The sequence below is a fragment of the Anabas testudineus genome, chromosome 13 (assembly GCF_900324465.2).
Source record: "Anabas testudineus chromosome 13, fAnaTes1.2, whole genome shotgun sequence".
NCBI lineage: Eukaryota > Metazoa > Chordata > Actinopteri > Anabantiformes > Anabantidae > Anabas > Anabas testudineus.
The window spans coordinates 17,129,328-17,156,216 of record NC_046622.1 but is presented as its reverse complement, the minus strand read 5'-3'; the positions used below and the strand labels follow the sequence as shown (position 1 = coordinate 17,156,216).

The window sequence follows — 26,889 nt, the reverse complement described above, 5'->3', positions numbered from 1 at the left end:
CTGTAGTTTTTATGTAACAGCTGCCCCATGTGTCCCCCTTCACATTCATCAATCATTTCATCCTATAGAGGATTCAAGGTTCTAGCTTGACATTGACAGTCTTAAATTAGATGCTTTTTTTTCCATTACCCTGTAGGCTTCCATCTGTTGCAATATCTCATGCATATATTCCAGTCCTTCATGATAAAATAAACACTTATTTTTATATAATCACTGAGTTTTGGTATAGCGTACTGCTATAGCACTATGTTAAATATAGCTGAGCTTTTGAGGGACTGTGGAGCAGCTCCCAAATAATAATTTTCACTCAATAAAATTGAAAACAAATTGCTCATAGCATATTACTTAATGATGATGAAGCTTATAAAACTCACTTATTGCCCCTTGATGAGGAGTGAAGGTGCCTCGAGGGCATATTACTTCTTCCAAGGTGCCAGCAGGACAGTATCTTCCCCGAGCACATGGCAAGCCAGGACCCGATGAGCCTGTTGCACGCACATGCACACACATAATCCTAAACTCTACAAACAATCTTCATTTTGTGTTACTTAACTATAACACTTTTTCAGTATTTCAGCAATGTTGCTCTATTTATGTCAGTGTTTTAATGCTGAGACTTACCTGCAGGACAGAAGCGTCCTTCTCTACATCTCTTACAGGCTGCCCTACTTGTCTGACCCAGTTGTTCCCCTGCTGTACCAGCAGGACAAGGTGACCCGTGAGGGGTGGCGGTGCCTTCTTTACAGTAATAGCCCTGTGGACACAGGAACTGGGAGGTGGGTCTCCGTGAACTGCCTTCCAGACAGTAAAACCCTAGAGAAAAATATTCATAAACAAGGTCATAAGAAGACTTTTTACAAGATGTCATGTGCAGTGAAGACATGAAAAACAAGTAAACCTGTAAGATAACATTCTGGGAAATTGATGTGATTTTCAGCATATGAGAGTTTGTGCGAGTATAATAATAGAGAAGATTTGTCACTACTAGTACTCTACCTGCAGGACAGATTGTGCAATCTCTCAGCCTCTGCAGACCTTCTTTAGGGCCATACGTCCCTGCAGGACAGGGTACAGCTACACCTCCTACACAGTAATGACCTGAGGCAAAGACAAATGTGCTCAAATTATTGGTCTTCTTCCAGAAGGAATGGAAACAGTAAAGTACTGTAAATTGAGTGTGCAGTAATAAACACCAACCTATTGGACAGACAATACATGCTGCCTCTTCCCTTGTGTCTTTGTAGGTTCCTGGTCGACAGTTAATGGGTTGGCTAGACCTGTGGACGGGTTGGCTCCAGCGGGAGGCCACAGCTCCCCCACAAAGCAAAGACGTATCATTACAGCTACGGCAGTAAGTTTGTCCGGGTGTAGAAGACCAACCAGGAGCACAGGGAAGAGGCTGTGACATCCCACTGTCTGGGCAGTAACTTCCTATATCAGGTAGACAAACTTGAATCATTGTGGGACCTTTTTAATGATACTTAAAAAATAGATTTATTTCAATTCTTCTATTGTGTCTTTTATTACTGCACTACCTGCTGGACACTGCAGACACTGGATAGTACACACAGTAGAATAGAGGCCCGGGAGACAAGCATTACACGCAGTGTGATCTGCACTGGGCTCATTGCCAGGCCCACACTATAAATCACAGATAAGTAATGAATAAAGAAGCAAGGACCAGATATGACTTGAATTCATTAGAAAGGTGTTACAGTAGATGGATTTGAAATGAAAATAGTTTGCTGTAATACCTACCTTCTGAGGAAATCCAGAAATGCAGATAGAGTCTACAGGGCAAGTCAGACACTGTAGGATCCCTTCAGGAGAATGTTGTCCAGGGGGGCATAAAGAGAGTGTCCCATTGGCTGGATCACATGAGAAACCTGCAGGACACAGTCTACAGTCCACTCTGTCTTCTGTACTGATCAGACCTGGAAAACAAGGCTGTAACATAAAAGAAATAAAGATGGTAAAATGACAATGATATTAATATTAGACAGCAACGAGAGCAGCATCTGAGGAATGAGCAGCAGATAGCTTGACTCTGTCAAAGCACAGACATTAAGTATTAATTTCAATGTTATTAAATTAATTAATAATTGCTGGAACAGAGTCCTCATCAATATTATATGTTCCACTTTGTGCTGTGACAAGTTAAAATATCTGCTGTCAAAAAGCTCTACGATTCAGATTCATTGGATAGAAAGACTATCAAATGAAATGTGCAGCTTCTTTTCTTTTCAAAGGAGGACATAAGAGAAGACATTCAGGAGACTCTAGTGGTGTATTTTTTCAAAGTGTCCTCTTACCTTGCAGTCACTGATATACCTTTTCCCTGTGTACAGGTTGAATGTTCCTACTGGACATCTACGAGGTGCAGATATACTGCCAGGACAACTGCGCGACAGAAATACATTAATTATTTACATTACAGTTAAATGTCTTCAGCTATTCGTTTATCTCTTATAATACAAATTCTTACATTATTCCTTAAAGGAGCAAAGCGTATTGCCTTTTTACACTAAAGTCTCATCAGTGCGCATATTGAAAGAAATTTCACAGATGGCTGGTGACTTACAAATGACCAGCAGGACACTCTAAACACAGCTGGTGGGAGAAGTATTTTCCTTCTTCACAAAGATAAAGCTCTGTCTCTCCACTGATGGGGAGGTCTGCACTCCCTTCAGATGATTCTTACACAAATAAATGAATGTCAGGATGGAGACGTCTGTCATTAATCAACATGTTTAAATTAGCTTAATTTGTTAAATACACTTTTAAAACACATGATACATAACCGTGATTTTCTCTTACCAAAGGCAATTCCATCTTGTGTCAGCAGTAGAAAAATCCATGATGCTGAATAATAAAATAGGTTCATTACTTTCCATGAGCACATTATCACTAATAGTCATCTAACAAAGTCCACACTGTCTCAGTTATTTGTCTGTTTGGTCTAAACCTCCAAGACTGATTGTTTAAAGGCACGAAAGTCAGAAGCCCTCAGTCGCTGAAAGTGAAACGAGAGCACGAAACATGATTCCCAGGTGCTTTAGCTAATAATGGTGTGCAATAATGTTCTGTAACACAACCTTCCACTTTCATAATGTATGAGTTGTTGCCAAAGCCAGCACACATATCGCCTCTGTTGGAGAATAGTTTAATTATTTCTGTAACTTGGGAAATGCAGAACAAAAGCAGCTAGATTTCCAGAAATGAATAAGACCAATGCTGAATGCTTTATTCCAAACGACTTTTGATTTGATTCATTTACAAATGAATTGCTATAGTGGAAAATTCATGTCACACACATATTCTGTTCAAGCAGAGTGAGCTGCAGTGGTGCATCTGCAAACATGTGCAAACCACATCACTGTGTACTATATGTTTGTTCTTCTCCAGAGCCAGGTGCACGATGTGTGCTTTATAGTTTTAATGCATAAGACTCATCATTTGAACATGGTAGTCTGTCGGTCTATAGTCCTATTTCAGAATACGTTTTAGTCCTTTACATTGCAACCATATTTAACTGTGCAGGAAGTCAGATGCAATAAATGGAAAGTTATGAATTATTTTTACACAGCTCAAAATCCTGTTGTATACCACTTCCTGTAAGCTAACCAAGAGTTGGAGCATGTGTGTGGGTATTTCAGTATTTTCCTGCAGGTGCAAGAGTCACTAAATTACAAAGAGCAAGTGCTCTTCTTACATTTTGAGGCAGCAGGAATCAGAAAACAGGGAACAATTATGATCTCAGTCCACTTCATATTGATCTTTTTCTGGATTACACAAGGTAAACTATATCAGTATAATCTCTGTCGCTGGACTTTAGCTATTAAGCATGTCATTTACATTTGCATGTACTCAATACTACTACTATAGACATCAACCATGGCATTTGATGCATACAATACATTGTGTCTTGTTATGTACTGTACATCAAATGTCTTCTCTTTGCAGAATTTGTGAGCTGTGTTAACACGAAGATGTCCGCTGATTACTTGACTGCAGCATTAGGAGACTCTCTGACGTTAAACTGCACCTACAACTGCTCCACTGGATTCGTACGTGGCTGCTGGCATAAAGCATCAGACAAATCGGGCTGTCTCGGGACATACAGCAAAAGCAGTGTCTGTACAACATCTCTTCATCTATCGAACGTGACCGCCGAAGACCTCAACACAACCTACACTTGCTACACAGAAGATAAAGACGACCCTCGGCTTCCACAAAAAACTCAACGTGTTGTTGTGTTGCAACTTCAAGGTGGATATTATGCTCTGATAATGATCAAGATAGCTCTTTGGTAATTCTTTAAGAAAGCAACAAGTAAATAGAAGTTACCAACACATAATTCTATTTCATTTCAACTGTTCTGTTTGGTTTCAGCTCAAACAAGTGCTCCGAACTGGACGATAACAGAAAAGACTGAAACAACAAATGGTAAGCTCATTGAAGTTTCAAAGACATCCGACACAAGACTCGCCACAATCGTAAGAATATATTATTTTTATACAGTACGTGCATTTATTTGTACTGTTTTTTATTCAATCTCTCAGCATCTCTTCCTGCCCCAAATGATTCAAACGCAGGTGAGATGCCACTTTCAATTTGACGTGCATTTTATCTAATCATGTCCTGAAAAGTAAAGGTTGCCCTTTCAAACCAACAGCCTACAATCAAAGTTAACACTGCTGTTTCCATGTTAACAGGAGAATTTACAGGGATTAAAGTTTTAGCAACAGTTACCGTAGCTGTGGCCACGGTGCTTGCAGCTCTTGCTGTTTACCTGTGTCTGAGCCGGAACAGACGGAGCTGGAATGGTAAAGGTGATTATAAAATATTACACTATGAACACTACACTTGCTGTAAATAATAACAAATTCCTGAACGAATAAATAGATACAATGCAGTCTCTAAATAATAGTATTAATAGTTCCCTGCCTTCCAGGTGAATCTGTTGAGTCCAGGTCTTGGTGAGTACAATTTAAAAATGATTCTTTGACTAAATCTGTGTTTGTTCAATGACAATAAAAAAAAATCTATCACTTGTTTCATTTCTCTGTCCTTTACCATTTCAGCTCGCCGCTACCATCGCATGCTGTCCTCTCACCTGGCAAAGGTAAAGACATTAAAATACTGAAAATAAAATGCTGAATTTTTAGCAGGGCTGCCACTCATTTGGTACCCGTCTTATTCTTCAGGCTCAATGTCAATACAAAGTGAAAGAGTGACGCTGAGGATTCCAACACCAGGTAAAATATTGTCTGGTGTCACACACAGAATGACTGACTCCACAATTTCCCAATAATCTAATTGTTTCTTTCACTCAGACAATGAGAGTGACACTGAAGTGCCATATGCTGACATAATGATCACCGTCCGCGGCGTCAGTACACCAGAGCTCACTCAGGTCGGCTACTCCACTCCTGCAGATAAAAAAGAGGTTAGGCTTAAGACATTTACAGGACAGTTCATGCTCCTGCACTCAAAGAGGTCATTACGTAGGTAAATATCTAAAGTGTGATCTCTTAGAATAACAGCTTTTATGAATGAGCAGATTCTTGGACATGCTTTATGGCAGCTCACAGCTTTTTAAACGAACAAAGGAACTACACATTCAAGTCTTTACTGTTTCAAGTACTAATGTATCTGCTAGTTTCTGGATTAATAATAAAATAGTTTCAAAGTAATACAAGTGGCAGGCTAACATAAAAAAGTGTTGCAGTCCCTTATGGACACATGATCTAATCTTTCTAGTCCTAACCCACTCCTCTGTCTGCTTCCTCTCCAGTGGTGGGGGGATGGATCCCGGTCTCACCTGCAGGCCTGTCGTTCAGCTGACAGGCTGCATGTTCCCATGCCCAGAGAGGTCAGTCGAAAGATGAGCACCAGCTCGGAGTACGCAGTCATCACATACGCCTGAAGGGCTGCTTGAAGGAGGGTGGAGGACAAAGACGCACCGACATGTTCACATGTTCACGGGTGTCACATCTTTTTAAAGGATTCTGTTTTCTATGTACTCAATGTATTGTTTTATCTACGTGTGCTATGTTTTAGTGACCCGCATTAATATCCAATAAAGACATTTTATTTCCATTGATTTTCCTTTTATTTATTTTAATTTTAATTGTATTAATTTGAGCCTTGTCAGTATCCGTAGTGGCAACCGTTACCTAGAGACGGTTATACACAAAACAAAGTAGCATACCTTTTAGCTAGCTAACGTTACCGTATCCAAAACTAAAGGTGGTCATTTAAGGTAACCGCTGAAAACAGATGCTTCAACAGGTTGTAAATGTTACTGTGTATATATATATATATATATGTGTAAGCTGTTGAAGGTACGTAGTGCTACAAACATTAAATTAATGTTAAATCTAGCTCCGCTTTGAATGAGCAAGAAACTAAGTTAGGTTATTAGTTAGTTAGCTAACTTAGCTTGTCTGTGCCACAGATTAAACGCTAACTACTGGCTAAAAACTCGACTTCTCCTCATCACACTACTACTTGACACAGACGCTACCGCCCCAGTTTATTCCTAAAACATGTCGGTGCCTTTCTCCAACACTCACTTGCGGGTCCCACAAGGATTTGGTACCCTGCTGGAGGGACTGGCCAGGGAAGTCCTGCGAGACCAGCCTGAAGACATCCCTAAATATGCTGCACAATACTTTGAGACTCTTCTTAAACAAAGAGAAGGTAACTACAGCTTTAGATGTGGGGGGGTAGACAGAGGTCACTGACTACTGTCACCTTATTTGTCTCTCTTTTTCTTGCAGATAGTGGCGTGGACCCCGTTGAGTGGGCTGCTAAACTGGAAGATAGATTCTACAACAATCATGCCTTCAAGACTACTCAGGTACAACATCAACAATAAGTATACAAGTCCCTTTATCAGTGATCTTTTTATCAGTATGTGTCTGCTATATTTATTTACAGTTACATTTTCATTATTTTTCTCCAACAGCCTAGTCCACAAAAGGATACAGCAGCAGATGAGACCAGTTTCAAGTGAGTCTCATTTTATGAGCTATCAACAGCCATGAGGATCAACAAGGAGAGGGAGAGGATGAACATGAGGGAAAGGATAGTGATGTACAAAGACAAGATGGCAATAATTATTTTCAGGTTTATTACAAAGATTATTATTATTAGAAGATTTACTTACTGAGTTTTTTGTCCTGCTTAGGAAAACAGAATTAAAAAAAGTGCCCAATTCTAAAACACACTGCCGCAATAGTCATAGCAAACACTTAACAGCTATACTTGCACTGAGGTTCGGACATAGTATGCATACTCCAATGTCATGAAATGTGTTGTTTTAAATCCTAAAAAATAAATGTTATAAGATACTCTTAATTCTTTAAGAAAGAGAAAATACATAGTAGAGGCCCGGAAGTGGCACAGAACTTTAGCTCAGAATTGAAAGCACTGTTAGGTTGGCAGTGTCAAGGATGAGACAAACTGCCAGGGCTGAAAGACAAGAGACCTCCAAGAGCAGGAAGAAAATCACAGGTTCTATATGAGTCACAGAGGCTTTCAAACACTATATTGTATTCAGGAAATATCACTTAAAACTCAAAATTTCTTCCTGTCACATTAATAATTTCTCACCTTAATTATTTTGTTTTGATTGGTGCTTTTTAGAAAAAAATCTTATGAGTCCCAAACTGAGGATGAATTAAGTCATTCAGAAGAAGACTTAAATGTTTCTGCAACACAACGTAATAACTCAGAAGAGGTCAACTTTACTGAGAGCACAGACGAAGAAGAAAAACATATTATGTCATTGGAAAGAAGACTTTCAGAAGAGGAATCGTTCAACAGGTTTCCAGGTGCAGATTTACTGTCAGATGATTTGAGCGAAACAGAGGAGGAGAGAGACCAAACAATAAGTAAACTTCATCAAGTTGACAGGGAAACTAATGAAAATGAGAACAACACTTTTGATGACCAAGATATACCTCATTCGGAGCTAGAGTCCACTGACTTTATATCATTCGGTGGTATTTCAAATGTGGATGTGTGTGCTCAGGAGTTAGGAATAGCAGAAGATGTGAAGGGTGATAAACAAGAAACAGTTGTTGTAGATAAGGAGATGTTACATTCTGAAGAAGAGGAAACTACTGAAGTTGAAGAACCAGTAGAGGTCTTTCCATATTCTGGGCTGGCTGATGTGGATGTGTGTGCTACAGAACTTGGAGAAACTGACAGAATAATGGACAGAGACACAGCTAAAAATGACGCACATTCTGCTGAAGAGGAAAGCCTAAAACTGCAATCAGAGGAAGCTCTTGTACAATCTGAGACAGAAAACCAGGCAGAAATAATAAAACCAGAGGAAGGAACTTATATTGAGGGTAGTATTGATATAACAAAGGATGATTCTTTGGTTGAGTTTAGCCTTGAAGATGAGGTTAATGCAGTGGCAACAGGCCAGTTAATGTCTGATACACAAGGTGATGAACACGAAATGGAGGAAGGTGAAAAGGAAGTTGACTCTGAAGAGGAGGAAATGGAAGATCACCACAAGGCATCTGAAATAATGAAGGGGAAGGTGGACACAAATGACTCTAATTTAAATCACAGTGATGATGATGATGAGAAGGGAGAAGGCGTTAAAAACATCAGCTCATCACATCAACCCACCACCGAGGCAGATGAAGAGAACCCACAGAATGAAAGTGATCATACAAATGAAGATACGGAGAAGATAATTGAGGGTGAATTACACCAGAATCAGGATTTTGAAAAAGAGGCTAACTTTAATGACTCTGACTTTGGAGAAGGTAAAGAGGACATACATGCAGAAGGTTACAGTGAGATGGAGGATGAAGAAATGAATGACGATGATGCAGAAAAGCTCTCATCACATGTAATCCAGTCAGATATATTTACTGTTCCAATGGAGACAGAGAGTGAACCTTTTGAGGCAAGTGCACAACATCTGCTACAGGAGAATGAAGAGAGCCAGAAAATACTTGCAGGGCCACAGCAAGAGGATACAATGGAAGAAAAAGAGGTCACATCGAAAGAAGAAGAGGAACTGTTAGGAGACGTGACAGCTGATCCTGGAATAGAAGAGAAAAGTGATGCAGTGTGTGAAGAGGAGAGTATCAGCCTCACTCAAAACGCAGACGGGACAGTTGCAGACCACCAAGAAGAGGAGAGGCCACATGGGTCTGAAAAGGACACCACAGAGCCCGAAGCCAAGAGAAGTGACGAGGTAAAGTGTGATGCTTCTTCTCAGTACAGAATATATCAGTGATCATGTTTCTCACATTTTATACACCTCAACATGATAAACAAATACTTTTGAACTGATAAAATAGCCCTACTTATTTACCATTTTGTTGTAACAAACTGCAGCAGCTCAGCACATCTCCTCCACTTTTGTCAGCAGGCTGAGAATAAATGTTCACACACTTTTAGGCAGAGGTGTCTTTAGCTAGTTTTCAGTCTGCTCTGTTCCCATTCCTGTCTCAGGTGGCCTATACTAAGAAAGCATTCAAGGACAAGTCTGATCAACAGTGACCCTGATATTTTTTCTCCTTAGTTCATTTTGTCAATGACATATGGTAATTACTCTCATAAGAGTAAGAGTGTTATCAAGAGGGTCCATCAAAATGGTTTCAGTAATTGTAAAAACTGAAATCGTAGTTTCAGTCTCAAAGTTCACAATAAACTGTTTCTTTGTTGATTTTGGGGCAAGATGCTGTGTGAGGCCTTTACTTTACCGCATGCTCATAAAACTGTAATATAATGGCTTAGTTAGTGCCAGATCCACTCTCCTTTTGGGAGCCACCACAGCCTCCACAGATTGAAACTTAATTCAGTGATCTATCATCATAAAACACCAACTGAACAATTTGTCTTGTGAATTAGGTCTTTAACATTTTTACTGCTGCCTGTCACAGTTATCCCGGTCTGATTTGTCTGGACCAACAGGGCTCCAAATATGCAGGGAGGGTGTGTAGGAAGGGGGGTACTAAGAATGTTACCATGGTAACCCTTCACCATACTGCTCTCTCTTAGTGTCGTCATGGAATTAATAGGAGATGGTGATGCTGATAGTTGCTAGGCACCATCTGTATCACTAATCTACCTTTAATAACACTTTCCCACTGACTGATTAAACAGTAAACCAGCGCTTTTTGTATTTCTACACACAGTGTCGCTCATTTATTCCAGTTGAAAGAAAGCTACCAATGAATTGTACAGCTTAAAGACTGTGTGTTTGAACAGTCTCCTAGCTGCAGTATCGCAGATATGTTATCTAATTTCATCTGTATTGTAACTTTATTCCTTTAATTCATTGTTTACATGCCCACAAGAATGTTACTATGCACTAACCATCTTAGATGGATAAATGCTGTTAGAGACACTAATTTTCAGGCTAATATGCAAAGACTTAACCACATTATTACTGATTACAGTAAATCTAATTACATAGTGGTTATCATTCCTGCATTTTAACAAAGTGAATTAATTAATAAAGTGAGTCAGCTAAATGGAATTAGACACAATGATAACTTAACATATTGTTTGAATGATTCGCAAACCAGCAGGAGATCATTAACGTCAGAGATATAACTCAGATAAATGGATGTTTTCTGTTTCTCTCCCTCTCCGTCTTGTCTCTGAGGCTGGCAGTGGAGTGTGGGCGGCCATACCAGCTGGGATCAGAGGGATGGAGAGGGCTGTTAGCTCACTCTGCCTCTAATAAATTTATAACACCTCCTAGTGTAAAACAGTCCAAGATGCTTACACTGTTTTATTTTCACGCTATTAGTGGAATTTGAAAGTCAGCAATTATTGTTTTATGACCATCTGGCTTTTCCATAGTATTTCTATATTGATCCTCTGTTTTTTTTTTTTTATTTCTGGACTTTATCATTGTAACACTGCAACTTGTGAATTTTTAAGATGTCCTGTACTGTGCATGTGATAGACTTGCTTTGTGGGTTCCTTATTAATATCCAAACTAAATACTTCCATCATTTTCACTCCTTTTGAACTCGTCAAACTTCACTGAGTCACTGAAATAGTCTACATATACAGATATGCTATACATATACACATACATATAACGCACATAGTTTTCTTGAGTCTTTAAGCTCTGCTCGGTGAATATTAAGGTCTGTTAAAAGGTCTGGAACAGTCATGTGAACACAGCAGGTCAGCAACCTTAATGAGACTGAAAAGATGGAACACATGCTGTCATGTTTGTAGGAGGTCTCTCTTTCCCTCCCTCCCTCTTTCTCCCTTCCTCTCTCTGTGACTGTATGTCTCTCTCTCACTCTGTGCGTGAGCGGGTGTTACTGAATATACAGTGATTGTTAGTAAGAGCCAGTGAGGCATCTGTATTATACAGGAGACTCATTTACAGAGAGCTTTGCTTGGTCCACACACAAATTGAGGCATAAAAGTCACACTAGGGCAGCTCACCTGAAGACTGAAGTCACCTCTGAGAGTAAGACATGGACTGTCACAATGTAAGTAGAAGCTGCAGATTAACTTTTTCTTGGCAGATTTATTTTCCTTGTTAACCTGTCAGTATGATAGGTAGATGTAGATGCATTTAATGGTTTTACTAATAGTACATACTAGTATTTGGTTGTCCTCGGGCTACATATTTCCATGTGTGTTGATGTTTGTGTACTTTAATTAGATGAAATATTCATTTTAACCATTTGTATCTACATAACTCTCAAATTCTACATTTTTCACAGAGAAGTGACCACATAAAGTCCTGCTAGTTTCATCACGAGTGGATAATGTTACATGAGACGTGAATCAGATTATTTGAAACCAATCTGTGTGAGATTAAGTCTGAGGACCCTGAGGCAGTGAAAACAGTAAGACCCCTGAGAAGGTGTGTAGCCACCCAAATCCAGTGCAGCAGCTCTGTATCTGTGCTGCTGTAAGAGAGCTGGATTCTGGCTGCTTGGTGAGCAGTCAGACAGAGAGGCTAATGAATGCTGGCTAAACAGGTGGGTGGTCACACTCCTACACTGAAGGGGTTTCACTGGAGACATGATGCACTGCTTCACCAAGGTAGTGGGATGACAGTGGGCTTGTGCTGTGGGCTGCTTTTGTGTGAAATGTCAATCTGTTTCCATAAGCAAAGGATGGGGTGTAGCTGATATGTGTTTGCCACAGAATTTGAATTGGTGTTTACATAACTCGTCGACAGCCTTGGCACTATTCCACTGACACTTTATGACAAGCCAGAATATCTCTTCTGCCCACCCAGTGTTTCCTTTGGGACAGTGGATGCTGCACTTTCTGTCACTGAATGAGCTGCTTGATGTTGACTGCAGCAGCATTTTTGCTGGGTCATCCATTTTGGCTGAAGAATCAGCTATAAAAAGATTACAGCTGTATTTTACACCTATTTAGTTTATCACCAGAAGTAGCAGATTGCTGTGTTTTATCTAATGAACAACGATTTTATAATCACTGGTAGTTGATCAGTGTGGGAATCTGCTAAGTCTGCAGTTTTATTGCTTCTCTCAAGCTTTTCCATGGTTAAAAACATAGCAGACCTTGGTAATTCATTACAAAACAGGCTGCAATGTATTATACAGTAAATGATGCGGAGAAAAGGACAGCAAAAACGGAGGCAAATACAGGTTATTGACCTTGTGAGCCCCACTGATGTCATGTTTTTAAGGGTGAGCCAATCAGCATCAATCAACAGCCACTGCTGTAAAAAAAAAAACACAGCATGTGATGTGTGCAATATGCAAAATATGGTGTCACCGTCTGTCAAGAATGAGCTTCTCCTACCAGTGTTTGAGGAAGAAAATATCCTCAAATGATCATGTAACGCGCTCTCCTGCTGTGATTAACTACTAGTTTGTGGTCCTCTCAGCAGGAGGAGTGCAGCCGGCCCCAGGAGGAGGAGGACATCATGGACATCCCCCTGGATGATCCGGAGGCCAACAGGGCTGCTGCCAAGATCCAGGCTGGCTTCCGTGGCCACATGACCCGCAAGAAGATGAAGCCGGAGGACAAAGCAGAAGGGGAGGAGGTGAGCAGCACTGGTGATGTGCTCAACGGCAGCCAGGGGGACACAGGTCAGTGTTGTAGAACCAAGGGATAAGAGTAGGTCACATAATGCCAGTAAAGAGGGCGTTATGGCTAGTGACTGTAAGGATGCTAACAGAGGCTCCCATCAGGAGCTGTAACTACAGTAGGTGATAAAAGGTAAGTGATGGAGAAACTCTAAGTCTTATAAGACACAAAGTCTAAGATATGTAATATTATAAATAATGTAGAAATATAACATGTTAGGCAGAAAAATAAGTGAACACGATGTTCTACATGTTGTTTGTAGTGAATGTGTCTTTTTCAGAATAACGGGTGTTGAAAGTGGGAAATCATAAACTTTTCTAATATAATACGGGAAAAACAAACTGAGTTTACAAACAAGGAAAAGAAACCATTTCAAATACCTACATAATTAAAGATGGCCATTACTTGTGGGTTTTCTCAAGTGTGATTAATGACACACATAACTGAGATTAATTCAAGTAACCCATAATGTCTTCAGCTACAGATAATTAAATCAATTTATTCTTCTGTTAAAGGGCTTAGAAATTAATCTACGTCAAGATGTGCTGTTAAATCAAGTGAGAGGAAAAAGGGGTTTTGCTGCGCTGGCATCGACTCTATTTCAACACAAGCGAATTGCCACTGTTTTACTTTTCTAAAAACTAAAACAAGACATTTGTGCGAACAACAGTAGTACAAGATAAACCCAAACCTCCAGAAACATGTGGATTAGAGTGATTCTTTTAAAAAATAAGTGGTGGCTTTAGATTCCCAGCGCTCAAATTTCACCTTTCCCTGTAAGACAAAGCAGCATTTTTGGGAACGATGTGAAAGACCCAAGGGATCTAGATTTCTGCCTAACCCAGTTGTTGGCCGCCTTGCATCCTTATGTAAGGGATGTATTTATAGTTCCAGGTGCTTTAGGTACAGGTTTTGCTATAGAGGGCTGAGCAGAATTAATGGACCTGTCGGGCTGGAACTGAACATCCCAAGCAGCCACTGGGGGAGAGCCCCTTTTCACAGCAGAAGTAGGTTTTTGGGCTCATCAGTTACGCCACTGAGAACCAAGTTCTCACCATCACACAGTACTTTTTTTTATTTCTTCTGTAGTATAGATGAATTCTAGAAGTATTCACCTTTCTCCTTATGTAGCATCTTGATATAAAGTTTTCTCTAAGTGTTTGTTGTTGTTTTTTTTTTTTCACAATAGATCCACCCACAAGTGACCTTACAGTTTGCGTGTGTATTGAAACCTTTAACAGCATAGAAAGTGTCATAGAAACTGTTTTTTCCAGCCTCTGCGGTGCTTAACTATGCCTTGCCTATTTCTGTTTTTAGAGACAGGAGGATCGGGGGCAGTAGAGAGAGACGACACATCTGTGCCAGAGCAGTGACACCCCTGTCCTGACCTGGATGAAGAGAAAGAGGGGGAAGCAAGGTAGCGAGAGATGACAGGCATAAGCTGGCTGGGCTGGCTTTCTGGCACACCTTTCTACCCCAGGAGTCGTTTTCTTTATCAACACAATTTAGCAGTAGAAAATGAACAGTTTCGAGGGTGTGTTATGTGAATTTTGTGAACTTTAACACTCCTTCTCTGCTTCTCCAGCAGTCTCATCAGTACGGATGTCTTTGACCCAGAATTTGCAACTCACTGCATGTACTTGTGAAACTTCTGGTAGTGTGCTAGTTTTTAGATGATGATCTGTGAATGTGAAAATGAATGTCCTCTAAATGCTAAACAGGGCTTATTTTGGATGGATCTATTGATACCATCTGTGCATAAACCTTGTATGCGTTCAGCACTACACTTTGTGTAATTAGTGGCTTCAATGGTTTATTTTGCATTGTTTTCTGATGTGCTTGTATCTTGAACACTATTTAACGGTTTGACTTGCTTACAAAAAAAACGATTAAAGCATCAAAAGAGAAGTAGCTATGTACGTTCTATTTATTCTACTTAATTCAGATTGCAAATGCCTTGACTATCTTTTTGATCACATAATAATAAGTAAGTTCTCTTTTCACCTTTTCAAGCATTTTCTATAAATCTGATCTTCCAGAACAGTAAGCATGCAGTAATTACACTTTTTTCCAGATGCATTTGGTACAGCTTTATCTTATGATACACTCGTTCAATATGCTCTGCTGTGATGTTGGTGAGTTTGATCTGTTTGACTTGTGTTTAATCAGGTGTGTGAAATTCCATTGTCAGAGTTTGCAGAGGCTTCATGCTTTAAAACTAACTGAATAGTGCATTGCTGTACTTTGCTGTAGAGTCATGGCATTACACTAATAAATCCACCTTATATATGGTGAAATTTTTGTTCTACACTTCATTCATCCGTTTCTTTCAAACATGACTTTTTTACGACGCCTGTCACCCCCCTTCACTGTTTGTGACCGAACTGAGACTTCAGTGCGACATTACAGCTGCCGTTTATCGCGTCACCGTGAGAACATCCGCTAATTGAGGAGAACAGAGAACAGGCTTCCAAGTAGCTGGAGCAGCGTTATCTCCCACGTTATCTCTTATACAAAGAATCTCATGAACCATTACATGAACAACCACATAAAGATTTGTCATATTTACAACTACCAGTTACACAACACAAACTAATTGAGTTCATACAGTTATATTACGGAGCCATCTGATAATTCACTTATACACAGTTGCAGAGCCTTTATGCATTAAGCTATAAAATGTTTTCATCCTATCAACAGGCACATTATCGTGAACACCCACGCTATAGATAGGCATGTGTGTACCTGTCGAATATTTTTACCTACCTACCTCCCCTACTTTTATTGCAATAAGGCTGTTTAGATCACAACACACATTTTTGCTTCGCTTGCCCAGGCAGTCTTGTTCACTTTATGAGAAACAGGCTAGAGCATCTTCAGTCTCCCAGTGCTCCCACTCAGCCCACCCACACACATCTGAGCCATACAGCACGCTGCACAAAGTCAAACTGCACATGCAGTCGCAACACAGGAAAAACAGCCCGTTCTTTAGTATGCAGATTGTATGTACTCGAGTCACCCGTTCTCACAGGCGCACAGGTTCTTTGTTGTGTCACCTGCTGCAGAGATAGGACGACCGGAGTATGTGTCTTGCTCTTAGTGGTTTTTGCGAAGACAGAGTGCAAAGCACTTCCTTCTCTGGCTGACATTCCTCCTCCGCCACACTCTCATAAACATCCTCTATGGGTTTTATATGGACCTATTCTCTCTCCTCTCCTACTCAATCCCAGAGGAGCTATGGCCACGTTCTCCTGTCTCTTTAATGACTGTGGGTGAACAATCAATATTCTTCAACACCTCCAAACATAGCACAGCACCCACTTGGTGCTGAAGACTGAATTCTGTGTGAGGGAAAAGACATGTTTTCCAAAAAAAAAAAAAAGGAAGTAAAGCAAGAAAATCATGTTAGCGAGGGTCCTAAAAGATCCTCGTGAGTCATGTGAGCAAGTTTGTAAAGCACGTGGTCGCCTCAAACAAACCAGAAAACACTGTTTTTAGAGCGTGTTAAGCGAGATGTGGACTATTTTAGGAGTAGATCATATAAACGATTTGCTTGTTGGGTTTGTTCTCTGTCTCAGACAGCTCATCAGTGAAGAACGATCTCTGTGCTCTCCTGGGGAATAATTAGGGGTGAATAAGCCAGGACACACAGCAGGGGGCGCAATTATCTGCTTTCCAGTTGTTCCGCCCGTGGCCTCGCCATCTTATGAAGCACCATATGTTTTAAGTAGGTTACACAACTTAACTGTAACGTGAGGCTATACAGTAAATTAGAAGAGGCTTTATTTGCACATTTCCACTTAAAACAATCAAATATTCAAAACGTGAGATGAGTATTATGGTGTGTCACGTCGTTAAGGTACAATCTCCCACATGTGTACGTCACCGTCACACAGTGGCATCAGTCTGATGGTCTAAACACGACAATGGCTTCTCTCAAAGTGACTGAGGCCCTTTCTGTACCCAGTAGTGTAAGAGAGATGTGTTAGAAGATGAGAGGATGAGGGAGGTGCTGCTCTTAGGGAGGGCAGAGGTTACGGGGGGAAAAGGCTCGGCTTTGAAGACCACACAGGAGTCTGAGCCTCGGGAGAGTGGTGGAGAACAGCAGCTGTTCTCACAGTCCTGGAGCTTTCCATCAACCGTGCTTCCTCCTCTGCATGAAACCTCCCTTTGTCGTCAGACACAATGTTCTAAAGACTAATAACAAAAGGCTGCCTCCTTGAAGTGGGAGAGATGACTTAGCACATGACTCATCGGCGCATACAGACTGACGGACCATATGTGGATTTTACACATGGCCTCGTGTTCGTTAGAAGAAAAAGTGAGAGTCCAGCTCACAAGCTATCAGAACTCTGTGGAGGAGTGGCGGCCAGGAGAAAGATTTAAAAACTAAAGCCCTTCAGTCAAATCTTCACTGTGAGACTTCATGTCTTTTTGTGGCTGAAAAGCCTTTTTTTTTTTTTGCTTATACTTCACTTTCACTTTTCCCATGTTTTGCACAGTGTTTTGTTTTTTCACATGCATATCATGGTCGACACTGTTGCTGGCAGCTTCTCTTTGCATCCTCATCTCCTCATTTCTCCAGCAGTCCTTCAGGTCACTGCCTCAGTGTAACTTCTGTGCCACCTAGAGGACAAATAAGGTACAAAAGGTTCATTTTTATTTATGGATTTCCTCTTCTTTTACCTTTTTTTAATAAATGTTTTTGTTTTTGCCATGCAGCTCTCAGACATGCAGGTACAGCACCATGGATCACGCACCTGACAGATACTGTAGCAACAAAATGCTGCGAGGCTGTGTGTGTGTTTGTGTTGTGCTGGGCAGCAGCAGAGTGGCCTGCCAAGAGACAAATTGTGAGTTTATTGTGAGGCCCCGGTCTAGAGAGTTTGTGCAATGCAACAAAAGTGGGCCAGAGAGGGGGGGAAGTGAGTTGTTTTTCAAACTCAGACATTTCAGAGCTTTAAGTGGGCTCCCCTTAGAGCCACCGCTCTGACTGAAGTACAGTAGTTATTCCCCGTGGGAATTCATGCAAAGCAGCTCAGCTCAGTGATGAATTCAACTATTCAGCAGTTTACAGAAAGCATCGAGAGAAATAGATAAATAACCACCTAAAAAAAAAAAGCAAACACTATTTTCTTCTAGCGCCTTGCTGTGGCTGTGTGGAGTGGGAAAAGGGGAGCTCGTCCACACTGCGTCTCTGTCCTACACAAACACACACACACACACACACACACGCACACAGTTGGCTGTTGTTGGCCGTGACTGGGGTGCTGTGAAGAGAGTGAGGCTCAGTGTGACCAGGCAGAGGCCAGTGTTGCAGGCAGGCAGTGGAAAGAGTTGATCTGCAGGGACGTGCCCGGGGTGGATAAACCATGCTCACGAAGTGGGAGACAGACTCTGCCCAGGACACAAGATGAAAGTAGAGAGGAAGACCTCCTCTACAGGCAACAGTTTTGCAGACATTCCTTCACTAGTGACGCTCTTTGGCCTCCTCCTCCTCCTCCTCCTCACAGGTAAGTGAAAGTTTTGTTGGGGTATCCAGACATTAGAGCAGGAAGGTCCTCACAAAGCGTCCGGTGACTTCTGTGTTTCAGGTGACAACAAGTGGATTTTAACTGTGAGATTCTTCCAGAGCACAGACTGACAGGGTCTATCATCAGCGATTAGTATTTCAATTAACATTTCTGATGTAATTGTTCTCTCATGTTACAGTCTTTTGTTTTGCTTTCTTTTTTTTTTCTTTTTTTGTTGCCTGTCAAGTAAAAGTCAGATAAAAACTTTAATTCCTCATACAATTAATTCTGATTTCTTTAGATGCAGATTTGTTCTTCTTAGTTTTTTTTTTGTGTTTGTGTTCCACGGGCTGGCAGCTCAATGGACTTGCTAATAGGTGGTGCTCTAAAGCAGGTTGGTCATCAAACGCTCAAAGGGGCCTGAAGTGGCTATTGTATGAGTGTAAGGAGGAGACGTGTAGGTTAAGTGTGATGATATTAAGGTTTGTGGGAAGCTGTTGAGTAGGTCAGGGAGTCGGTTTTTCTTCTTTGGGAACCTTTAAATGAGTTCATTCGAGGTAAAAAAAAAAGATGATGTCAAAAGTTCACGACGTGGTTATTTGGGTTTAAGAATGTGTGATTTGATTTCATGGCGGTACCAAGATCCCAGTTTACACAGCCAGACCAGTTTTGGTAGAATCACTGGATCCTGTGTCTATCTCCAACTTCACCAGTGACAAAGACTTTTTCTCTCCCTCTCTTTCTCTCACTCTTTTCCCGGGTGGAAACTAGCTCCAACAATCATGCCCTTTGTCTTATTGCCTTGGCAACACCCTGTCAGGCGGACCAAATGGTTACCATGGCAACGAGGCGATGCCCTGCTAACTGCCTCGCTACAAAGAATAGTGAACGGGGCCTGAGTCTGGCTCTCTCTTCCTCCGTCACTCCTCCCTCTCTCTCTCTCTTCTGAGTTGATCTTTCTATCGCCGAGGCCGAACAGTAGGATGCCTCCATGTGTCCAGCTACAGCTGAGTTATAGGAGCCACTGCTGTGAACATAATAGCTTTGCTGTGTTTGGTTTCTCGGACAGGGCTCCTCTACAAAGGAAGAAATGTGGCTCCCACTGTAATACCTCGTTCCCGTATCCCTGCGGGAGGTGGCAGAAAAACTGGGGAACACAAATCAAAATTAGTGCACTACTTGTTCACTACAAGGGGTCGTGAGAAATTCCAGGGTGGGGTGGGTGGGGGTGCTTCTGAGAAACAAGACGTTACTAGACATCATGGGCCAGATTAAAGGCAATGTGTGTGTATGTGTGTGTGTGTGTGCAGTAAGGTAGAAACACACTGCAAGCATGTGTTTTAGGTACTGCATCGCTAGTAAAGTTTCAGTGCAAAGATGGAAATCTACACAGTTAATATGTATGTTAATGTATGTAATATAATGGGTTGTGGACCATCTGCTTGTTCTAGTATTAGGAATCATTAGTGTAGCAGCAGTTGGTGTGTTAGTTGATTACTCTGCTCTCTCAGATGACCTCATGCCGTCCTCTGTTCAGTCGTACGTCCACAGACACACCCTGTACTACCATCATATCTCTCTCTAGACATGTCTCATTTCAGGACCTCATTATTGTCTCTTTGCCCCTTTTCAAGCTGAGGTGTCAGGGGTGAACGTGACCAGCCATACCCAGGTGGTGAGGGGCACCGTGGGCAAAGAGGCCCTGTTGTCAGTCAGCTACTCCAGCAGCAGCTCCGACAAGCCTGTGATTAAGTGGCAGCTAAAGAGGGACAAAGAGAAACCTATCACCGTTGTGCAGTCCATAGGAACGGACATCATAGGGAATCTGAGGCCAGAGTACCGCAACCGCATCCTGGTGTTTGAGAATGGATCGCTGCTGCTTCACAACCTGCACCTGTCAGACGAAGGGGCGTACGAAGTGGAGATCTCCATCACAGACGACAGTTTTACTGGGGAGCACTACATTGAGCTCACAGTGGACGGTATGCACAATTATCCTCTTATCATGAGGACTTCTCTCATATTTCAAAAAGGAGTTATGAGCTAAAAGAAAATGAATATAAATTGAGAATTTCTTATCTTGAGAGCGTGTTTGTAATAAAGAAGTTTACTGTTTCATTTCACTTATTAGTTGTTAAACTAACACCATCATTGTTCCGTGTCATCGTCAGTTCCTGTGTCCAAACCTTACATCCAGATGATGGCCTCGTCTGTCCTGGAGTACAGTGAGTACTTCAACCTCCACTGCTCGCATGATAACGGCACCAAGCCCGTCTACAGCTGGCTGAAGGGCGGCAAGCTGCTGAGCAATGACTCGCGCCTGCTGCTTTCGCACGACCAAAAGGTGCTGACCATTTCACGCGTTCTGATGTCAGACGATGACGTCTACACCTGCACAGTGGAGAATCCCATCAGCAGCATGAAGAGCACACCTGTCAGGCTCACTGTCTACAGTAGGTGGCATGCTACACGGGCGGGATCTCAAGTTATAGAGGTTTACTGTAAGGAAGAAGAGGTGATAGTCGGTGTAGTGGAGTAGAAATATACTTCAAGTAAATGTACTTAGTTGCATTCCAGCACTACTTTATTGCTTATAATAATTACTACTGTTATATTATTATTATTATTCGAGTATTTAGCATGATATGATTAGAGAAGCATGCTTGCCTCTCTAACAATGTTGTTTACAACAAGTGCAAATCCAGGCTGTGAGCAGCAGCAGAGTTGGCTCACAGTGGCTGTTACTGGGCGCCAGCACAGAGCCACATGTCAGGCTGAGAGAGAGGGAGAGGCAGTCTAATCCAATGAATGGACAGTTACTTATGAGGAGGGAGCAGAACATGAAGGCAGGTGGGAAGGATGCTTTGCCTCAGTGGACTTCAGTTACCCTGACTTCATTATTGCTGTACTGTGATGTGCTGCATGAAGAGGCAGCTACAGGCCCTCGAACTACTCTCCGTTCCCTCTGCATGTGTAGCAGTGTGGCACAAAGTCCACTTGTGCTACTTCACTGCACCTTTTTCATGCCGGCACACTCAAAAGACTTGCAAGCACTCTTTACAAAATCAAACTATCTGCATGCTCCATATCCTGGCCACAGTCAATTAAAGCTTTATAATGCTGCCTGAGAAAGACAGATACAGGCTGATGGAAGTTTTGCATGCGATATATTTATATATAAAAGGTACAAATCAGTGGTTCAGTAAGATGAGAACTGCACACACCTCTGTGTGTCTTTGTATTCTTATCTACCTCCTTTTCACTCTGGTTTAGGAAGGAGCTCGCTGTACATCATCCTGTCCACTGGGGGCATTTTCCTCCTAATCACCCTGGTGACAGTGTGCGCCTGTTGGAAACCGTCCAAGTAGGAGCCAGTCTTTCTTCTCTTCCTTCTTCCTCTCTTCTGTGTCTTTCTTCCCCTTTCTCTCCCTCACATTGGCTTTGATTTTGTTCTTGTAGATGTGACTTGAATCTCAAGTACTGCTAGTCCCATACTGCCCACACTCTACTACTCTGCATAGCTTTAGTGGATACACTTGCTGTTGGACTTGGACGCTGTTTCAAGCTGTTTTGTCTTTCCTGCTATAGGAAGACGCATCGACCTGTTCCCCAGAGAGCTCCCATTTATGTAGAGCAGAGTGAAAATGGCCATGATGGTGAGTTACAGTGACAGTGTTTGATAGGCCCTGTATTTATAAAAGCAGCAGCCTATGCTTTTATTCATGTGGTTATACTGTGAATGACCTTTGACATATGTCCCAACATACAGCATTTAGCAGAACAGACACTAATAATGTTTAATGAACATATTTGTTTGCAGTTGACGTTGTACCCAAACCAACCACACTTGGTCGAAGGAGTCCCATGCCTCTTTATGTCCTCAATGAAGACGTAAGTGACAACAGTGAACCAATGACAAACTCTCTCAGTCTGTAGAGACAATAATAATGTAAACACGCTGATGTTTACCAGGTATAGTTTAGGAATTGATATAATGTTTACCATAATACCAAAGAACACTTGATTCCAAATTATGGATATTATTTAATTATCATGAAATTTAAAATCGTAGTTGAAACTCCACATGTTTTTCTCCCACCTGTATTTTTATTTTGTTTAGGAGACTCTGGAACGTTTGGAAGAAATTCCTGCCAATGCTATGAGTCAATCAGAAATGATCATCCCTGCCACCTATGCTCCAGTCCTCCCCCCCTCCTCCAGCAGAACTGAGCGTCCCATCTGGTCCGCCCCGCGCAGGTACCCCCGCAGTCCCTCTCCGCTGGCGCAACCTCTGCCACACCCGCCTCCAGTTCCTTCCCTACGGCCCGTGCACTCGCCGGCTCACTCGCCCGGTTCATCTCCACGGAGTTTCAGCCCAATAAGAAAGGGCCGTCCTCCAGTGGGCATCATGACCAGTCACCTGCCTGTAGAGGCAGAGTGTCCAGATCCCAGCGATCAGACTCACTGTCCACCACAGCAGTGATGTTTGCCTTCATCCTGTGAAATGTAAAGTACATGTACAGTGTAGTTTGTGGGTCTTCTGATTTATCTTGCCTCAAGCATAATGGATGTGATGCACTAGGATAAGAGATTAGTTCACTATCAGGTAACTCTTTGTCTTCATGTTTCATTATTTATCATCTATTTCTTTATGGCTATGAAGGTATTTCTATAGTTTTTTGATCCTATCAAGGTTTTTGCAACGTGAAGAAGTGACACCTGTCCACCAGCCTGTAGTATATCATGTTCATGATGCTGAGACAGTAAAAGAGTTCCAGCTGCCGTACAGTAAATATTTCCTGGGAACTTTTGACAAGTGCCTGTACATATGTAAGTTAGTAGTTGTTCACTGAGACAATTAAACCACAGACTGTATTCATATTCTACACCACATTACTGCATCTAAGGTAATAAAAACACTTCAAATAGTGTGTAGTTTGTCATCATTTTGTAACAATCACCACGATAACTCACACAAACACTGGCTACAGGAGTTTACAAGTAAGTCATGATGTGACAACTCTTCCTTTTCCCTGCAGGCTGTGACTTGCTGTTCAACTAGAAGTGTAATTCCTTTCTAGTCCATTAGGTGTCACCTTAATGACAGTCAATATCCTCCTGAAGTTCAGCGCACACATTTATCAGAAGCCTCACAGAGATAAATGTGTGTGTTAATCTATATTTTAACTTCTTAAAAGCGTTTAAATCTTTTTTGTTTGTTTGTTTTGTTTGTTTTTCTTGCCACCGTTTCGTTATTTTGCTTTCCCTGAAGGCAACATCTATGAGCAGCTGGCTGACTAATGACCAAGTGTCTCTTACCCTTCAATTACCTGAAGGTCAATGAGAATCAAGCTGTGCTCAGACCTGCAACATAATAAGAATTTAGGGTCAAATCACCTTCAAGAGGAGGCTGCATGTGTCATATTTGCTCTCACACAGAGACCACACAATCATGTAGCCTTCAGGTGATTTGCTGTTCTTCTTGACCAGGGACAAACTGTTCCAAACACTAGTTTATAATATATGTCAACCGCAGACAGAAGGTAAGTATTTCCATGTTATATTACCTTTACCCCACTAATTCACTGTGAAATATTGTATTTTCACACCACTACTTTTCTTTCACAGCTCTAATTACCAGCAACTAGATAATCCAACATTTATAATCAAATAAATGATGATATATTATTATGGGGTAAACTGGCAGTACATAAAATGATTGTGCAACATTAGTGATGTTTACACATAAGTGTAACATAATGTCAACATAATGCATACTTTGACTCTTGATAGTGATCTGTGCATGTATATGAGTAATATTACGTGATTTATTCTGGCCTCTGCGTTATTCTGAACACTGCACAAAAAGACAGCCAGAGAACGTGGAATAAATATACAGAAGTTATTAAAGATTATTGGGTAAGTTAAGGTCTGAACTAGACCTTTTTTGTTACAAAACAATAACTTTACTTAATGTCCTATTCAGCGTTGAATGGAAACAAAAAGTGCATCAAAAATCTAATCGTGTCATCACAGTGTAAGAGTTGGGAGGCACTGGATTTGCAAAAGTTGTTGCATCTTTCCAGACTTCAGTGTTTTATCCTATTCCATATTTGCTTAAAATGGTAACGTCAGGTACAACACATTCTTTGTGTAGCATATTTAAATGTTCTTAAAGTCAGTTGGATAAAGGTTTTTTATTAAAGCAGTGAGCTACAGTTTGATGTTTTTGTCTATTTGTCATTAAAAGAGGTGTTTTTGGTATTTGATTCTACCAAAATTAGTGATTACAAATAAAAATGATGACTAAATATGCAAAGATTTAACATGTAATTCTAATAACATGTTTATAAGTATACATAACATTGAAAAAATTACACTTTTCTCAACTGTAATCATTTGTAGAGCACACACACACACACACACACAACACACACACACACACACACACAAAGTGGCCTGATCCATCACTATTATCAGGATAATGTGCACCCTCCAGACGTCCAGCTGTACAGCCTTTGTCATGAAAATCTACGTGATTTTATTTACTGCTTTTATCATGAAATGTATCTTCCATTACTGAAGGTGTGATGAAGCTTCTGGTTACATAAGCAAATCAGACCCTCCTGTTTTGATCTGGGCTTCAAGCTCTTTGTTCTGTTCTGACGCACCATTTATTCCTTGGCACACACACTCATGAATATACATGCAGCAAAATGGGCGCACACAAGCACAAGTGAGTAAATGGAAAATGAAATGTCCTGCGATAATGGAAGTGGGTTATTCTTGCTTAGCTTAGAAAACGCTTTTTATCCATTTTGATCCTGCGTTCGGATATTAGTCACACAGTCTGCACAATCATGCTCAACCTCTCCACCAGTGTGGCAGAGGAGCTTGGAAACCCTGGCAGTAATTAGACTCTGGGGAGCAACATCACAACAGTACGTGTGTGTGTGTCTGCGAGTAGGTGGGAAAAGAGATGATGTATGATGCTCTCCATATCTAATTAATTACGTCCTCCTGCCTGCCTTCTCACTAGTGTCCTTGTTCACACCAGCCTGTTGATGTTGATGTGAAATTCCCAGTAGAGAAGCCTTTTTATGTCAGGACCTGTCTATAGTAGTCTATAACGAGTAATTCCCTCGTAGCTTAGGGCTTGAATTAGGTCAATGAACAAAAGGAGAGGAGGTTTTGTGGCTAATGACCTAACAGCCTTCGGTGACAGAGGGAACGTACTTACTGCAACTTGCACATGCTGAACATGTCCATTTACTGAAACTATACCTACAGTACAAAGAACAACTCCACCTGTTGGTTTGTAACCCATCAGAAAGTTCTTTGCGTTTTTCAGGTGTCTGAGTTGAGGGACGTTTCTTTCTGCAGAACTTTACTTCGTCTTTCTTCGCTCATTGCTCATCTCATGACCCATCACATGTATCTTGTGATCCTTCCTGAGGTAAATTGACATTCTGAAGACAGGTGGCCATACAGCATATAGACTTGACATCAAATACGTCCAAACTTTACACCATTTACTGTCTTAAAAACACTAAAACGTGTTATGAGAACTTGTGTTTACACATGCACTGTCGATTATTGCTAGAAGTGAACTGCACTTGGAAATCTCTTCCTGTTCTGCAGAACTCATCTGACCAAACCATCTGCTGGAAGTGTTCTCAACAATGATGTGGGTAAGTGGACCGGGAACGCTAACACGTGCATGAACAACTTTTAGGTTCTCATCAGATGAACACAACTCCTACTGTATATGACTGACAGGCTGAAGAAAGAACCAAACTAGACTACGTGAAGTTAGCCCTCTTCATTATAAGTTGTGTCCCTCTGATAGGATGTCAGTTCCATGTACAGTGGAGTTCTCCAGTGAGTGTTTTGTTTATGCTCTTGGTGCCTTTTAGGCCAACAGTTATCCTGGTTTCACCGAGCGCAGGTATAAGATAAACCTCCAGATACTGTAACTGTGCTGATAACAACGCGTGGTCAAGACACAACACACCATGTTTTTCCCCATGAGATAGCCTGAACCAGTCTATGTAGGTAAGAGGTCTGTGATCAGCACAAGTAAAACCCTCGAGCCACTTAAGACATTAGGTTTGTCTTTTATTTCTCCGTGGTAACGGTCCCCTGGCAACCATTGAGGGTGCAGGTTAAATTGATAATAAGCCAAACCCCTCTGGCTCCCTCACATATGTCCTTCCTCACCTTCTCCATCACTCACAGCCTCTCTCTCTCTCTTCTCCACTGCTTTCTCTCTGCACGTGTGTGTGTGCGT

The 26,889-nt window shown here is 41.4% G+C and overlaps 5 protein-coding genes across 11 annotated transcripts in view; 4 read left to right on the top strand and 1 right to left on the bottom strand.

Annotated features, from left to right (window-relative positions):
* The window catches only part of LOC113171580, a 43,152-nt gene extending 41,693 nt beyond the window's left edge, over positions 1 to 1,459 (bottom strand). The window contains exons 1-3 of the mRNA XM_026374043.1: positions 1,216 to 1,459; positions 997 to 1,098; positions 622 to 813 (exon numbers count right to left, since the gene is read on the bottom strand). Of these exons, the coding sequence (XP_026229828.1) occupies positions 622 to 813; positions 997 to 1,098; positions 1,216 to 1,459 (538 nt within the window). The remainder of the gene's footprint in view (positions 1 to 621; positions 814 to 996; positions 1,099 to 1,215) is intronic.
* Positions 1,460 to 3,677: 2,218 nt separating this feature from the next.
* On the top strand, positions 3,678 to 6,082 carry LOC113173882. 3 transcript variants are annotated; one of them, XM_026377475.1, is made up of 10 exons: positions 3,678 to 3,796; positions 3,964 to 4,269; positions 4,393 to 4,446; positions 4,563 to 4,595; positions 4,716 to 4,826; positions 4,955 to 4,979; positions 5,085 to 5,125; positions 5,208 to 5,258; positions 5,337 to 5,449; positions 5,798 to 6,082. In XM_026377475.1, the coding sequence occupies exons 1-10, from the start codon at positions 3,751 to 3,753 to the stop codon at positions 5,927 to 5,929; spliced, it is 912 nt and encodes a 303-aa protein (XP_026233260.1). In that variant the 5' UTR covers positions 3,678 to 3,750; the 3' UTR covers positions 5,930 to 6,082. The 3 variants fall into 3 exon arrangements, with proteins under 3 accessions (XP_026233260.1, XP_026233269.1, XP_026233259.1); XM_026377484.1 differs by having other exon boundaries at positions 4,716 to 4,832; positions 5,337 to 5,416; XM_026377474.1 differs by having other exon boundaries at positions 4,716 to 4,832.
* Positions 6,083 to 6,183: 101 nt separating this feature from the next.
* On the top strand, positions 6,184 to 7,345 carry LOC113149710 (sperm surface protein Sp17). Its single transcript, XM_026341955.1, has 4 exons — positions 6,184 to 6,265; positions 6,523 to 6,705; positions 6,786 to 6,865; positions 6,974 to 7,345. Exons 2-4 carry the CDS (start codon positions 6,552 to 6,554, stop codon positions 7,019 to 7,021), a joined length of 282 nt encoding a protein of 93 aa, XP_026197740.1. The 5' UTR covers positions 6,184 to 6,265; positions 6,523 to 6,551; the 3' UTR covers positions 7,022 to 7,345.
* Positions 7,346 to 7,659: 314 nt separating this feature from the next.
* LOC113149681 (neurogranin) lies at positions 7,660 to 15,383 on the top strand. Of its 5 annotated transcripts, none has more exons than XM_026341917.2 (3): positions 7,660 to 9,232; positions 12,884 to 13,042; positions 14,404 to 15,383. In XM_026341917.2, exons 1-3 carry the CDS (start codon positions 7,790 to 7,792, stop codon positions 14,425 to 14,427), a joined length of 1,626 nt encoding a protein of 541 aa, XP_026197702.1. In that variant the 5' UTR covers positions 7,660 to 7,789; the 3' UTR covers positions 14,428 to 15,383. The 5 variants fall into 5 exon arrangements, with proteins under 5 accessions (XP_026197702.1, XP_026197695.1, XP_026197718.1 ...); XM_026341910.2 differs by having other exon boundaries at positions 12,884 to 13,088; XM_026341933.2 differs by lacking the exon at positions 7,660 to 9,232 and adding an exon at positions 10,953 to 11,501 and having other exon boundaries at positions 12,887 to 13,088.
* Positions 15,384 to 18,371: 2,988 nt separating this feature from the next.
* Positions 18,372 to 23,357, top strand: hepacama (hepatic and glial cell adhesion molecule a). Its single transcript, XM_026377367.1, has 7 exons — positions 18,372 to 18,599; positions 20,234 to 20,581; positions 20,771 to 21,052; positions 21,873 to 21,963; positions 22,188 to 22,255; positions 22,420 to 22,490; positions 22,720 to 23,357. The coding sequence occupies exons 1-7, from the start codon at positions 18,500 to 18,502 to the stop codon at positions 23,080 to 23,082; spliced, it is 1,323 nt and encodes a 440-aa protein (XP_026233152.1). The 5' UTR covers positions 18,372 to 18,499; the 3' UTR covers positions 23,083 to 23,357.
* The last annotated feature ends 3,532 nt before the right edge of the window (positions 23,358 to 26,889 follow it).

Coding starts and splice junctions, on each gene's coding strand:
- LOC113173882 (XM_026377474.1), top strand. CDS start 3,751: ATGATCTCAGTCCACTTCATATTGATCTTTTTCTGGATTACACAAG. Junction 4,447..4,562: donor AAAGACTGAAACAACAAATG/GTAAGCTCATTG, acceptor TCAATCTCTCAG/CATCTCTTCCTGCCCCAAAT. Junction 5,126..5,207: donor TGTCCTCTCACCTGGCAAAG/GTAAAGACATTA, acceptor CTTATTCTTCAG/GCTCAATGTCAATACAAAGT.
- hepacama (XM_026377367.1), top strand. CDS start 18,500: ATGAAAGTAGAGAGGAAGACCTCCTCTACAGGCAACAGTTTTGCAGAC. Junction 18,600..20,233: donor CCTCCTCCTCCTCCTCACAG/GTAAGTGAAAGT, acceptor CCCCTTTTCAAG/CTGAGGTGTCAGGGGTGAAC. Junction 22,491..22,719: donor TTTATGTCCTCAATGAAGAC/GTAAGTGACAAC, acceptor TATTTTGTTTAG/GAGACTCTGGAACGTTTGGA.
- LOC113149710 (XM_026341955.1), top strand. CDS start 6,552: ATGTCGGTGCCTTTCTCCAACACTCACTTGCGGGTCCCACAAGGATTT. Junction 6,706..6,785: donor TCTTCTTAAACAAAGAGAAG/GTAACTACAGCT, acceptor TTTTTCTTGCAG/ATAGTGGCGTGGACCCCGTT. Junction 6,866..6,973: donor ATGCCTTCAAGACTACTCAG/GTACAACATCAA, acceptor TTTCTCCAACAG/CCTAGTCCACAAAAGGATAC.
- LOC113149681 (XM_026341910.2), top strand. CDS start 7,790: ATGTCATTGGAAAGAAGACTTTCAGAAGAGGAATCGTTCAACAGGTTT. Junction 9,233..12,883: donor AAGCCAAGAGAAGTGACGAG/GTAAAGTGTGAT, acceptor TGGTCCTCTCAG/CAGGAGGAGTGCAGCCGGCC. Junction 13,089..14,403: donor CGGCAGCCAGGGGGACACAG/GTCAGTGTTGTA, acceptor TTCTGTTTTTAG/AGACAGGAGGATCGGGGGCA.